Source organism: Antennarius striatus, chromosome 11 (assembly GCF_040054535.1).
Source record: "Antennarius striatus isolate MH-2024 chromosome 11, ASM4005453v1, whole genome shotgun sequence".
Lineage (NCBI taxonomy): Eukaryota > Metazoa > Chordata > Actinopteri > Lophiiformes > Antennariidae > Antennarius > Antennarius striatus.
The window spans coordinates 13,180,142-13,193,000 of NC_090786.1; the positions used below are offsets into that span (position 1 = coordinate 13,180,142).

Below are 12,859 nucleotides of genomic sequence, written 5' to 3' on the forward strand. Positions count from 1 at the left end.
ACAAAAATATTCTTCAGTTCTGGAGTTCAGGTTTATGTCTACAGTTGGGAGTGCAGGACTCCCCAAAAGACCCTCTCAGTGGCCCTTCTTTGTCATCATAGAAAGTTGTCATGATTTCCGCCAGAACATTTAAACCTAAGCCGTGATGCAGAATAATCCATTAAATGCTCATTAGACGGAAACATTTAGTTGATGCATAATGTATTTGCCCGCTGGCAAACGAAGACCAACCCGCATCATATCACGTACTAATGGCCAGTTTTGCAGTTTCCCTTTGTCCACGCAAACTCGGACATTTTTAAGTGTCCGTATAAGGCTGACTCCCACAGCTGGACTTGCTGTTTTCCAAATCGTGACCAAACTCTCCCTGAATCACACATGGTGCATGTTTATAATAGTTTGACTGTCTGTTGGGCAGAGTAAAAAAGATTACATTCAATTAAAACAAATCTATCAGACTACTGTAACATGTGATGTGCCTCATTACAGGACGACGGAGCCCTGGTCTAGGAAATCCAGTCACATATCTTCCGGTGTGAATTTGGGGAAATTAAAGCATCATCTGTTGTCAGATCTGTCTTCTTCGTCGATTCTGACTGTAAACCAGACAAGGGGAAATTAGCCAGGGCCCTAAATTTGAGACGCGTGTGCGCGTATGTGAGCGCGCATGTGTTTCCATCAATGCGCCACGCTTCAGCGCGCTCTCCGGAGGAGATAAGTGGGAGTGGGAGATGAGAGGGACGGCAGAACGGAGGAAGAGTCGGTCGGATAAGTCACTCGTCTGAGGGCATCTCCACGGAGGTCCACTGCACCTGCTGCGAACATCCTGCTCCACGATCACAGGGTGAGTCCACGCGTGGTGTTCATGCAGTTCATCTATGTTTTATTTCCCAGGAAGACAGACGTGTTCATGTCTGGCAATAAACCTGGAAAATAATTCCAGCGCAGCAGCCCCGTCAACTGACAATGTTTCCGAAGGTAAAACCACGAAGACTGGATACTTGTCCTCGACCTGTCACTCAGGAAATAATTATCATGTAGTCCTCGTTCATTAAATATTGTTAATAAATATATAAAAAATAGATAATGAACTTATGTTGTGCACAGATGAGACAGTTGGACTCAATGGCAGATGGGGAGACAAAAGGAGAAACCGACTGAAAAACTGAGACAAAGGATGTTAGAAAGCATTTGCATCGACACCGGCTGCGTCTTTTTCACACCGGGGAGGATAGTTTTACTAGAAATATTATTAAATGCAGTGAAATGGTTTTTTTAATCGCAAACAAGGCAGTTCCAAGTGAGTTGAGTGAATCAGAATCCAAATCGTTTGACGGGATTTCAGACCACAAAATACTATATTTTAATTCAAATAGCCGACTATTTGTCTGGCTGTTCTCGAAACTAAAAACATACAGTATATTTTAAATGAAATTCACTTGTAACGGGTCCAGTGATTTCAGTCCGATTCATCGAGATGAAGTGTAACCTTGTGTGATTTTAACAATATGCGTATAATATCTAAATTATCCAGAAACTGTGTTGCTTACATGAATGAAGTGATAACAAACCGTGTATTTATTTTACAGTTTAACGATGGATCACACATTCCTGTCTCGGTCGATGTGGACCGGTGACAGCAAATTCCTCCAGCATCCGGCGGATATCTTCACCAGTGTGGTCGTTACGCGCCGCATCCCAGCTGGTACTTGCTTTGGTCCATGTGTGCTCCAAAACACTTTCTACGACACTATCGCTTTCATAGCGCAGAAATCCTGCGATAAGAGAGCTAAAACCTATGTGTTCAGGGTGAGTTGTGAAATTTTGCGTTCAGTTGTCTTAAAGGATCGATGAACTCCGGACAATATCGTGTCTTTTAACATCTTACTTCATTATCATACAACAGCTTCGTGATTTCACCTGCACTGTGTTTTGCACACCAAATATATTTGTCCATATTTTTTTTATAAAAATGAATTAACAAATATTGTGTAAGTTTATCATATCTCTGTATTTATATTTTATAATAATATTTCAATTGTATAAATCTATCTGCATGTGTTGCTTGTCATCAAGGCTGTGTTGTGTTGTGTTGTGTCATGTTAAAGGGACTACCATCTAAAAAGTGTGTTATGCATCATTTGAATCATGTACAGAAATGTCAGGCTTGTATGAATGACAACCAAATTAATTATACCATAATTTGGGAAACTGAGATAAAATACTTCTTGTCAACAGGTGGACCCCGAAGCCATGCGTAATTCCACACTGGTGCTGTCCTGGTTGCGGCTTGTACAGGCTGCGCGCAACGGAGAGGAGCAGAACACAGAGGCGTTCCTAAAAGCGGGTCAGCTGTATGTGAGAACGATCCGGGATATCGGACAGGAGGACGAGCTGCTGGTGTGGTACGACCAGGAATTGTCTCACCTTCTGGGCTTCACAGACATGACCAGGGGATCAAGTAAGGGTGAGTAGAAGATGAGAGTGTAAGGTCACAATACTAACAAATCAAAAATAGGTGCTTGCTTGGATCTGCCCGGAGAGGCATCATATGATTTTTCTCTTTCTTAGATTTCAAATGTGGCAGATGTAACCACACATTCAAGAATGAGTATCCCTACCTGGCTCACTGCAGATTCATGTGTACTCAAGTGAAGAGTGACACCTGGAGCCGTGAGGTTTATGATTACAAGCATGTGGAAATCAAGAGGCAACACCGAGTAACAGATTTCCACAACATCGCCAGAGATTTGGAACACAAGAAATCTGGTAGCAATGAGGATGTAGACATTTCCTCCAAAAGGCGGAAAAACGAGGAAACATTATACCCCAAAGGCCGGAAAACAGTTCTGCTGGAAAAAACGAATATTTCTAATGATGACAATATTACACAGCCGAGTAAGAGCTACGACCAGGCCTCAGGAGATGCATCTCCATCTGGGGGGAAACTAAAAGCTGAGAAGATTAAGCCGGATGATTTGGGACGTAAGAATGATTCTTTTGCTGACGCGAAGGAAGCCAGAGGTATTTTTACGCATGACAGAGAGCCAGACGCACGACCGGAGACAAGCGAGCGCTCTGGCGCGCACTCAGCCAGCAGCAGCGCATTTTCTCTGGTCCTGTCCAACAGTCACGACGAGCAGAGAAGCGCTTTCTGTAAACCGAGTAAAATCCTTTCTGCTAACGATCCCCAGACGCACCTCAGCAGCGTTCCAACAGCCCCTTCTAACCGCCTGGAAGAGATGACTGACGGATTCAGCTCCAGGACTGTTATGGGATACAGCAATCTGACGACGTCCAACATCATGACTGGTGATTTAGCGACCCTCCCCTCCCCGGTGGCATTAAGCAACGTTTTCCATTACGCTCCGGAGCACTGGTCCAGGACCAGTGGCGTTCAGCTGCAGACCGCATCCTCTTTCACGATTCTTCCCCCGACTTTCACTTCTTTCGGCGTGTCAGTGCAGAACTGGTGCGCCAAATGTAACCTTTCCTTCCGAATGACCTCTGACCTCGTTTTCCACATGCGCTCTCACCACAAGAAGGAATTCGCGGCGGAGTCCCAGGTGAGGAGAAGAAGGGAGGAGAAGCTCACCTGCCCCATTTGTCACGAGTACTTCCGAGAACGGCACCACCTGTCCAGACACATGACCTCTCATAACTAAGGCCAGAGGGGGGGAGAAAAACATTATTTATTTCATAAATAACGCTCATATTTAATAGACTGACTGTGGCGTGTCACTGAATGTACGTAGCTGATGAAAATAGCGACACTGATACACGGACCCTCGCAAACCGTCCACTAGATGACGACAAAGGTACATGTAAGCTGATCCCAGCGCAGCCCGTCAACGCGCTCAAGCTGTGCGTGGGACTGATGCGTGTTCTGTGCCTTTTGGAACTCAGGAGAGGATTGAAAGACCTTGAGGATGTCGAGAACAGTGCATGATTGTCACATGTGTCTCTAAAGAATCATCTTTATTCATCAGTTTTTTCTCTCTGCTCCGCTTTGTACACAAGATGTGGATTGAGTGTGTTTGCACATTAGTTTTGAAATCTAAAGTTACGACCGTGGAAAGGACGTGTTGAGTGTTTTCTTCCACCATTGTATTGTTTCACGTCAGAGGCTGTACCATCAGGACACACACACACACACACACACACACACACACACACACACACACACACACACACACTCACGCACGCACGCACGCACGCACGCACACAGGCTCTGAACAATAAAATGGAAATTTACATTTTTTTCCCTCACTCTGTCATCATGCACTGTATTATAATTAACATGATATATTTTTTCTTAAGATGTATGTTGAGTTGTTCCCTAAAATATCTCTGATTTACAATGAGCTGATCAATCTGTTTTTATAGTCTTCTTTCAAGTCACTTTTTTTTAAAGTTCAATCAGGTAAACTCGAAATAATCCCACAATGGTAGACAACCATAAAAAGAATAAATCTGGGTCCATGTGAGAAAATCCAGAGATTGTTCCTTGGTCCACATTGTGCTACTCAAAAGTTGTCATCAAAATCTGTTCGTACACTTTTGAGCAATCTTGCCAACAGAATTTAAACTAATTATTCAAACCACAAAATGTAGGGTTTCATGAGATATGTAATTCTCATGTGTAAACTGGGAAGTCTGATAATATGCTGATTCTTTTCCTTCAGAGACTTAAATTTATGAGTTTTCTGAACTCAGTACGGTTAACTGTTATTCAGTATTTTCCCCTCAGGGATCAATAAAGCGATCTGATATTCATCCAATTCAAGTCATTTCAAGTTGGAAGAGATCAGGTTTACAAGTCCTGATGTGGTCTGTAAATAATTCTAGAAGTCATAAGTGTAGATACCTTAACAAAAAAAACAGTTTGTTCACTTTAAGTTAAAGAGAAAATAATGATTACCACATAAGCCCTACATTATTTCTTTTTTACTGGTAGACTACCAGTACATTCACAAAGACCGGGATCTTTATACATTAAACTGCCTGTTTGTCTTTTGAGAGTTTTTACATTTGACATTCAACTTGATGTTTAAAAAAATAGCTAAATTAATAATGACAAAAACTTTAATGGTTACCATTTGTCTACAGATTTAGACATTTAAACCCAGGGCTTTGACTTTGTGAATTTATGTTTCACCATCAGTACTACATCCTATTCGGGGCAGGCTAGTGACAGATGGACATAAATAGTCGTCTGTGTTTCAGGTAAATGAGGCGGGAAGAAAGCATGAAGTTCATGGGAAAGTCAGGCTTAGACCCTGAGCAGTTACACTAATGTAAGCAGAGAGGTAAATCCACCCCACTGCTGTGTTTTTAGTTTTTAAAAAAAAAAAAAAAATATGAGGAGTATATTTCCAGTCTCATTGAACTCCAGATTAATACGTGCGTCAGAGGGAATCTTCAAGTATTTCTCTCTTTGAATTTTTGGTGTTTTTTTGCGATCAAGACTTTACAGAACATAAAAATGGCACCTTAAAAATTTCAGGAAAAAACTACACTGCATCATGGTCATGTTTTTCAATAGTTTAAAACTCTCATTTATCTTAAGGTTTCCCAAATAATACTTGCATCCAGACTAAAATCCATCTGTCATAAAAAGTTCACCAGAAATTTTTTTTCTTTTTTACACTTTCTGAAAGAAAAATAAGAGTTTGAAAAAACATCCCAAGTGACCTGCATGATGAAAGTGGTGATTAAGAAACACAATGCCACTCTATTAAAGCTCTGCCGTAATGAAAATAACTATTAGCTCCCTGAACTTAGTAACCATGTGAGGAAACAGCCATGTCAGTCCAGACACAGAAAATCCTCTGTTGTCTCATATGTGACTGCATAGCGGTCCTTTAATCGAACGGTCATCATGTGGAAAATCAAATATTGGTCTTGGTTTCCCACTCGGCTCATTTCATTTTGGCTTTTAGGCATTGGGCTCTGAACATGAGCCTAGACTACTGTGGTTTTCTCGACTGGAACTGACCATTGTAAGTACTCTCCTGTGACTGTGATTGTGGCTGACATGGGGTTCACTTTGTAATAGCAGCCTGTGGGTCTAGACCGTAAAAGGGAAATGAGGAAAAAAACCCAAACCTTGTGTTTATTACAATTGGGCCAACTTACTTTATAAACCATCTATTAATGAAAAAATGATTTTAAAAAACCCTAAATACCGTCACCATCAGGATGGAAGTCATTCCCCACAGCTAATGCATTTGTAAGCACTGGGTATCTCAGACAGCTCCATCCTCTCACCTGTCCCCCGCTGTTGTCCTTGTATGTGGAGTAAATGTTATCTCTTTGGGGTTGTGATCCTGTTCGTCCTTTCACATCATCACTTGTCTGCATGGAACAGCAGCTTAAATCCAGAGACATTTAACAACAGACCAGACTGTCCCCTGTTATCATAATGAGCAAAAACACACATCTGATTTCTTAAAGAAATATGTCATAACTTCCCAGAATATTATAATTTTATATTTATTATCATAATATTCTATATTTATATAGATACATATTTACATACTTATGTATCAAAAGTATAATGATCGATTTGTTTTTATGTTACACTTACTTATTTTAATATGCATAACGCACAAAGTAGCTTTATAGGATTTAATTTTAATTTTAGACCGGTCAACCTAAAATAGAAATTATTGTCAATGAGGAAATATTTACTCAGTTTAAGAAAAAAAATTCTGATTCCCAATAAATTGCATAATTGGTTTTTAGAGGTAAAAGCATTTGAATACTTTCCGTTTTTCACACTTCCCTGCACAGATCAAGCCAAAACACTTTTAGGATTATTCTCAGCTATATCTTGTCTTCCTTCATTCCAATCGATTACTAAAAAACTGTCTTTGAGACAACACACTTCAGAGCAATCTGTGGTTGTAAACAGATGTGTGATACTACTTTACTTTTTCAGGCAAAGGAAAAACAACTGCAAATTAATGGGTTGACAAAGGTTCCCGCTGACATTTCACTGCACTCTAACATGCTGTTTAGGAACCACATGGGTCATCTTCGTCTAAAGTAGTTGAGATGTTCTGTCTGTGCCCATCCTTTTAAGAAAAAAAGGCTTCCTGCACCTTTGAAGGGGGTTCGGGGTTGGGGGGATGGGGTGGGGTGGGCATAAAAAGAGGAAGTGCACCACGTTTTGAAGTTCAAGTGGATGACGTCCTAATAGGTGTGCGCCTTTTCCTCCCTCGACCATTAACCCACGGCAACAGCATCAGTCCCATTATTTACCCAACAACAGACGGTTGAGCCTTTGGTGTGGCATAATAATGGGTTCAAGGGGCTTTAGGAGAATGCTGGCTATCTCTGAGTGGAACCTTCCTGCCTTTGTAGGTTATTTTAGACCAGTGATGCTCTTCTAGACCTGTGTTGACAAAACTGTCCACCCACGAATGAATGCAGTAAGAAAGTTTATGAAACAAAAGAGTTAGATTAAATTACTTCTTTATTCTAACATATATAGAGGACTGCCTTTTCATAATTTAAACAATACACATGTACAAAAGAACATCTCATCTAAAACACTGTAATACGTAACCTAGTAACATTGCAAATTATTTTAACCAAGTTTCACATTCAAAATAGAAAAAAATATGTCTTGCTATAAATACCGTTCACAAAGTGTTATGAGGGTAGGCATTCAGGAATTCCAGATGCGCTCTACGATCTGTTGGATATGTCCTTTTTAATATGCATTCTCTGTCTTGTGAAACAATTAATGTTGCATGTGCTTCATGTCCGGTGTGGTATGATAAGCTTAAAAATAAGAGCAGCTGGAAACAGCGTATAACAGTTTGGAGATATGTGTCACCTGTATGTGACGGTTTGAGCTGCCTGATGTCACGTTGAGTCTTTTATTTACAACCGTTGTGTCCAAGGAAAACATGTGAGCATTTAAGAAAAAAGAACTAGTTCTGAAATGAAACAACAATATCTCTCAAATGCCTCTGTCCATGAAAACTGTAAAGTCCAAACACAGAATCGGAACGACTGTTTGTTTTTTTTGGACACATGGAGCCCTGACTTTACATGTATGACTCTTTTCCTCTTGCTAAGGAAGAATGCCAAACAAATTATCTCTTCACATCAGAAGACGTGGAGGAGATTTCCCTATGGCCTACGGTCCCCCAGGAATAATAACGGCCAAAGTAACTTTGAGTGTCACTATCAAGAAACCACTTTTCAAACAGAGGTATGTTCTGTCTCCATTAATTCTGTAGTTGTTTCTGCTTTCATCTGACCCATTGATCTCCCCTCCTATCTGCAGGAACAGGACTGGACTGACATATTAGGGTAAACTTTGAGCACGAGGTTTTTGGACTCATCCTGGTAAAGCACAGCCAGCGAATTCATCTTGTCTGGGACACAGCACGGCTCAGGAATGCCAGGGATGATCCCAACGGCTCTGACTATGCTCTGGATGGTGGCATGGTTGGATGGCTTTGATACCTGCAAGAGTTTGAATGGAGGAGATGAGGGACGAATGAGAAAATCAGCATAAAAAGGCAAAAGAACAACACTCCCTAGAGACTCAATACAACTTGAACATGAGATGATTTAGTGTGACTTTGGAGGGATTGTCATCTCACCTTAGACATAGGAAATCCACATGTGCCAGCGCAGTAGTACGCATCAAAGGCCTTGGGTTCCATGACCCACTCGCTCCAGCCAATGTCTGCAAAATCCACCCTCAGGTTCCTCCTGGAGCATCCTCTGTGTTGGTTGTTGACCCACTGCTTCCTCCTGGCTGTACGCATGGTTTGCTCATCAAAACTCAGAACAGGCGACTGAGAGTTCATAGTCCCCTTATGCTTTTTTCCATTCTTTCGTTCATGTCTATGCCCTTCACTGATAGTCTGCATGTGACTGTCTTTGGGTTTTTTAGCAGATGGGTCATCAGGTGTGAGCCCTTGAAGTATTTCCTCTGCTTCGTTGAGAACCTGAGCTTCATCTTTAGTGTGTTCTTCTCTAATTTGATCCCCAGTGTCTTTCTCTTCACTCTTCCTTTTCTTGTCTTTCTTTCCTTCTTTAGGCTTGGGTTTGAGTGCTAGGTACCATGTGGTCTCCCAGATATCATCCTTTCTGTATCCACCAGGCCTGTAGTCCACCTCAGGTAGCTCATTGTTCTGTATGCGCTCAGACTGCAGAGTTGCTTCCCTTCTCACACGCCCATTCAACTCTGGTGAGGAGTTGGGTCTGAGACGAGAGGGCTGGGAGGAAGATGAGAGCTCTCCTCCCTCATTGAATGGGTCATATCTCTGCAGGCTAGCAGCCACACTGTTGGGCTCCATCAAGGCTTGGTCATTAGCATATAGCAGCAGGTAGGGCAGGCTGCCAGGAGACACTGCCTGCTCTGGTTTCCTCTGGTTCTGGTGCCCTAGGTACATCTCCACTGACACCAGGAGATGACCCTTGTTCCATGCCTCCTTTATGACCTGGGTCACATCTTTCATCTGCCACACCCCCCTCCGGTGGGGGTGGAAGGTCACATTGCCTAAAAATGACCCCATTGACCCCGATCTGACCTCAGACCCAGAGGAGACAGAACGAAGGACCAGGCTGACTGACGGAGGAGGGTGGATGGCTGAAGAATGACAGGATGGGCTTTTGAAGCGTTTACAGAACCAGGACTTTTGATGAGGGCGTTGATCAAGCAGGAAGTGGAATGTGGCAGAGAGGATAACCTCTGAGTCCTGAAGGGTTGTCAGGTTCAGTCGATACTCTGTCCTGTGTTTAGATGAACCTACAAAGACAACCAATCAGTCATTGTTAGGGGGTCAGGTGGACAACCTGTCACTACAACCGTTGTAAAGGTAAAATTTATTGTGAAAGATCTGTTACTGTCTGTCAACAACAAACACTTATGTGTCTACATTCTTGTTTCAAAAATACACATGATTCTGATTCTGATGGTTATTTTGATAATAAAATAAATATATGAACACAAGGAAGGGAAAAGATTTTGGAGGAAAAAAAAATAATATTACACCAAAATTGTATTTTAGGAGTGTGTTCAGAGATTTGGCTGTAGAAACGTCTCCCTGTTCTGTGTTACATGACTGAGCTGTCTTTTGCAGAAGGTGCCCTTATGAGGAACCAGACCCACGGTGTCTGGCTGGCAGGGGGGAGAGTGTGGTTGGGCAGAGGGCTACATATTCATGATGAACATTAACTTTAACAGCAGAGTTATTGTTCATTGTATAAGAGTTCAGCGGAAGTAGGGACCGACTCAGAAGATATACATTACCTTGGATTCAGCCTGCATATGGAAATGCTTACCCCGGTTTCTTTTAAAGCTTCCCCTTAAGCCTCATTCAGCCAACGCTGTCTGCCCAGACATCAAGACATAATCAACTGTTTTAACAGATCTCATACTGTTGTGAATACTCTCTTACATCTCTCCTTGGATTACACACACCCTCTGCAGTAAAAATACACACGTGTTATGATCTGCCATCTGAGAACTATGTATGGCATACATGTCTATGGGCTGTGTTTATAAAAAAACAGCATCAGACAGAGAGGGACGGCTGTGAATTAAGCCCTCTTGACTCCAGGACGGGGAGTCACACATATCCACCACAGTGACCAGTCACTGCCGCTGTCTACCTCCTGCTGAATAGAAACTGCAGCGCTTGCAGCGAATCGCATGCATTCTTGCGCATATTGCGCATCCGTCTGCGGTAATTGATCACACACCGCGCGGAAAGGGGCACAGCTGCCTCTGCAAACACAGTGTGCCCACAACATCCCAGAAACATTTATATACATTCTCAGACTGTTCCAAAACAATCCCACCTATTTAGAGCGTCTGGTCGAGCCATGCGGGCGCAATGAGCGCCTGGACTTTTAATAGACATCCATGGAGCGGATCAGCGGAGCTTTCTGACTACTGCACTCTTTTTTAAAGTCGGATTAGTAGCACACTAATGGATCACAAGCCTATTTTTTTTATTTATTTAAGTGAAACCTTTATTCTTGACAAGTTATTTTCCAAGAGGCGGTACCTATCGATCGCGCCCTGTATTGGCAGGGTGATCCATGCGTTCACGCACCTTGATTGGCTCTAAAACTCCTGACAGTGTTCCCCTCTCTGAGTCGGTTCTCCCTGTTGTATTTGTCGTACAGTCTGAACATGTGCTGAGAGACCATGTCCTGATCCCGGTCATCCGAGAGGGGTTCCGATGAGGACTGAAGGAGACCACTGTCCTGTGCGCCCCCGGAGCTCCTTTTCGCGGTCCTGACTGATGCAGCGACCAGGATACAGTTTAACATCAATAGGAACAGGTGCGATGAAATCATATTAAGAGATGTCATTTCAGGACTTGAAATAATAATTTAAAAAAAAATCAATTCCAACAGGTAAGCAGGAAAGAAAAGTTGAGTGTGAAACAATCCGACGATTTAAAGACGCACGGAAATAATCCAGGTTAAAAAGGGTTTAAATGTGGGTACAATCTCCACCTCTCCTCTCCCTCAGCCGTCTGTGCCAGACTGGGACGTGGATGTTGAATGGCTTAGTCCGGGGCAACAGTTGGAGCTCCTACTTTTACACTCCCGTCTGTGTGACCGCCAGAGGCTTGAGGGGGTTATAGTGGAGCTGCGAGGTGCTGACGTATCCTCCTGTCAGCCAACGAGGTCTCTGCACAGCCAGCAGTGGAGGTCACCATGATGTTGTTGTTGATGATGTCTTCCTTATGCTGTTTTCCATCGGTGGAGTAATAACATTGATCCAGTAGCACTGGCACTGTGTTTCAAAGAGGCAGTCATTACAGTGTTGTTGTTTTTTTTCTCTTTCATTTGCAGGGAAAGTAACTCTATCCTACAATTTCCATCTCCACGTTATTTCCAGTAATAATGTGGAATAACTGCTTCTGACATGCTCTCAGTCACACGTAATTAGCACAGAAACACCTACATTAATAGTCCGACCAACCACCCATGGACTATTGTTAGAGATACACTGTATGTACAGTGAGCTTTGTGTGTGTGTGTGTGTGTGTGTGTGTGTGTGTGTGTGTGTGTGTGTGTGTGTGTGTGTGTGTGTGTAATTCATTGTGCAAGAGGGTTCTGTGGTGGCAAGATGAGACTTACTATTATATTAACTTGATCTGTGTTGGGACAGATGGTTTCTAACACAGTACTGTGTTGTGTCTGTAATGTGTGTGTGAGTATGGATTATTATATGTGTGTATACAAAATGATTTTGAGTGTGTGTCTCTGATACCGGGTGCTCTGGACCAACAATGCTTGTTTTGTGGAAGTGGTGGTCTCCAGCAGAGAGGCTGTAACTAGCTGGGCCTCTCGGGTCTCCCTCTCTCTCTCTCTCTCTCTCCCTCTGTCTCACACACACACACGAATGCGCGCACGCACGCGCGCGCACACACACACACACACACACACACACACACACACACACACACACACACACACACACACACACTTTGAAGAGCACACATACATAGCTGCATAGTACCTTTCTGGCCCCCAAGGGCCCCACAGGATACTCCTTTTCACTATGTTGCACAGCAGTGACAGGTCTTAAATCTGGACTGTTGTGACTGATGTGTAAGAAAGCAAGTGTGTGTGTATGTATGTGTGTGTGTGTGTGTGTGTGTGTGTATGTATGTGTGTGTGTGTATGTGTGGGTATGATAGCATAGGAGAATTATGAGAGAGCCGATGGTATTATGAGACAGCTCTATGTTTCTGTCTGAGCGTGCAAGTACTCTTCTATCAGCTGGGATTGTGGGTGCTATTTTTGAAAACATGAGTGTCTTAAACTTGGGTTGAATCCAGTTAAAGTTTATAGTGGCCTTTAGGAA

At 42.7% G+C, this 12,859-nt stretch overlaps 2 protein-coding genes across 2 annotated transcripts; one reads left to right on the forward strand and one right to left on the reverse strand.

Moving 5' to 3' along the window:
- The first annotated feature begins 720 nt into the window (after window positions 1-720).
- znf488 (zinc finger protein 488) lies at window positions 721-4,211 on the forward strand. The gene is made up of 4 exons (XM_068327872.1): window positions 721-844; window positions 1,590-1,809; window positions 2,239-2,467; window positions 2,572-4,211. Exons 2-4 carry the CDS (start codon window positions 1,597-1,599, stop codon window positions 3,663-3,665), a joined length of 1,536 nt encoding a protein of 511 aa, XP_068183973.1. The 5' UTR covers window positions 721-844; window positions 1,590-1,596; the 3' UTR covers window positions 3,666-4,211.
- A 3,257-nt stretch (window positions 4,212-7,468) lies between these two features.
- Window positions 7,469-11,677, reverse strand: gdf10a (growth differentiation factor 10a). The gene is made up of 3 exons (XM_068327471.1): window positions 11,091-11,677; window positions 8,625-9,778; window positions 7,469-8,484 (listed from the first exon to the last, which is right to left on the reverse strand). The coding sequence occupies exons 1-3, from the start codon at window positions 11,350-11,352 to the stop codon at window positions 8,293-8,295; spliced, it is 1,608 nt and encodes a 535-aa protein (XP_068183572.1). The 5' UTR covers window positions 11,353-11,677; the 3' UTR covers window positions 7,469-8,292.
- Window positions 11,678-12,859: the final 1,182 nt, after the last annotated feature.

Excerpts from the sequence above, each read along its gene's own strand:
- gdf10a (XM_068327471.1), bottom strand. The coding sequence starts at position 11,352 with ATGACATCTCTTAATATGATTTCATCGCACCTGTTCCTATTGATGTTA. Across the intron at positions 9,779-11,090 it reads GAGTTTTAGAGCCAATCAAG|GTTCATCTAAACACAGGACA; the intron begins GTGCGTGAACGC and ends TTGTCTTTGTAG. Across the intron at positions 8,485-8,624 it reads GTGGATTTCCTATGTCTAAG|GTATCAAAGCCATCCAACCA; the intron begins GTGAGATGACAA and ends AAACTCTTGCAG.
- znf488 (XM_068327872.1), top strand. The coding sequence starts at position 1,597 with ATGGATCACACATTCCTGTCTCGGTCGATGTGGACCGGTGACAGCAAA. Across the intron at positions 1,810-2,238 it reads CTAAAACCTATGTGTTCAGG|GTGGACCCCGAAGCCATGCG; the intron begins GTGAGTTGTGAA and ends TCTTGTCAACAG. Across the intron at positions 2,468-2,571 it reads GACCAGGGGATCAAGTAAGG|ATTTCAAATGTGGCAGATGT; the intron begins GTGAGTAGAAGA and ends TCTCTTTCTTAG.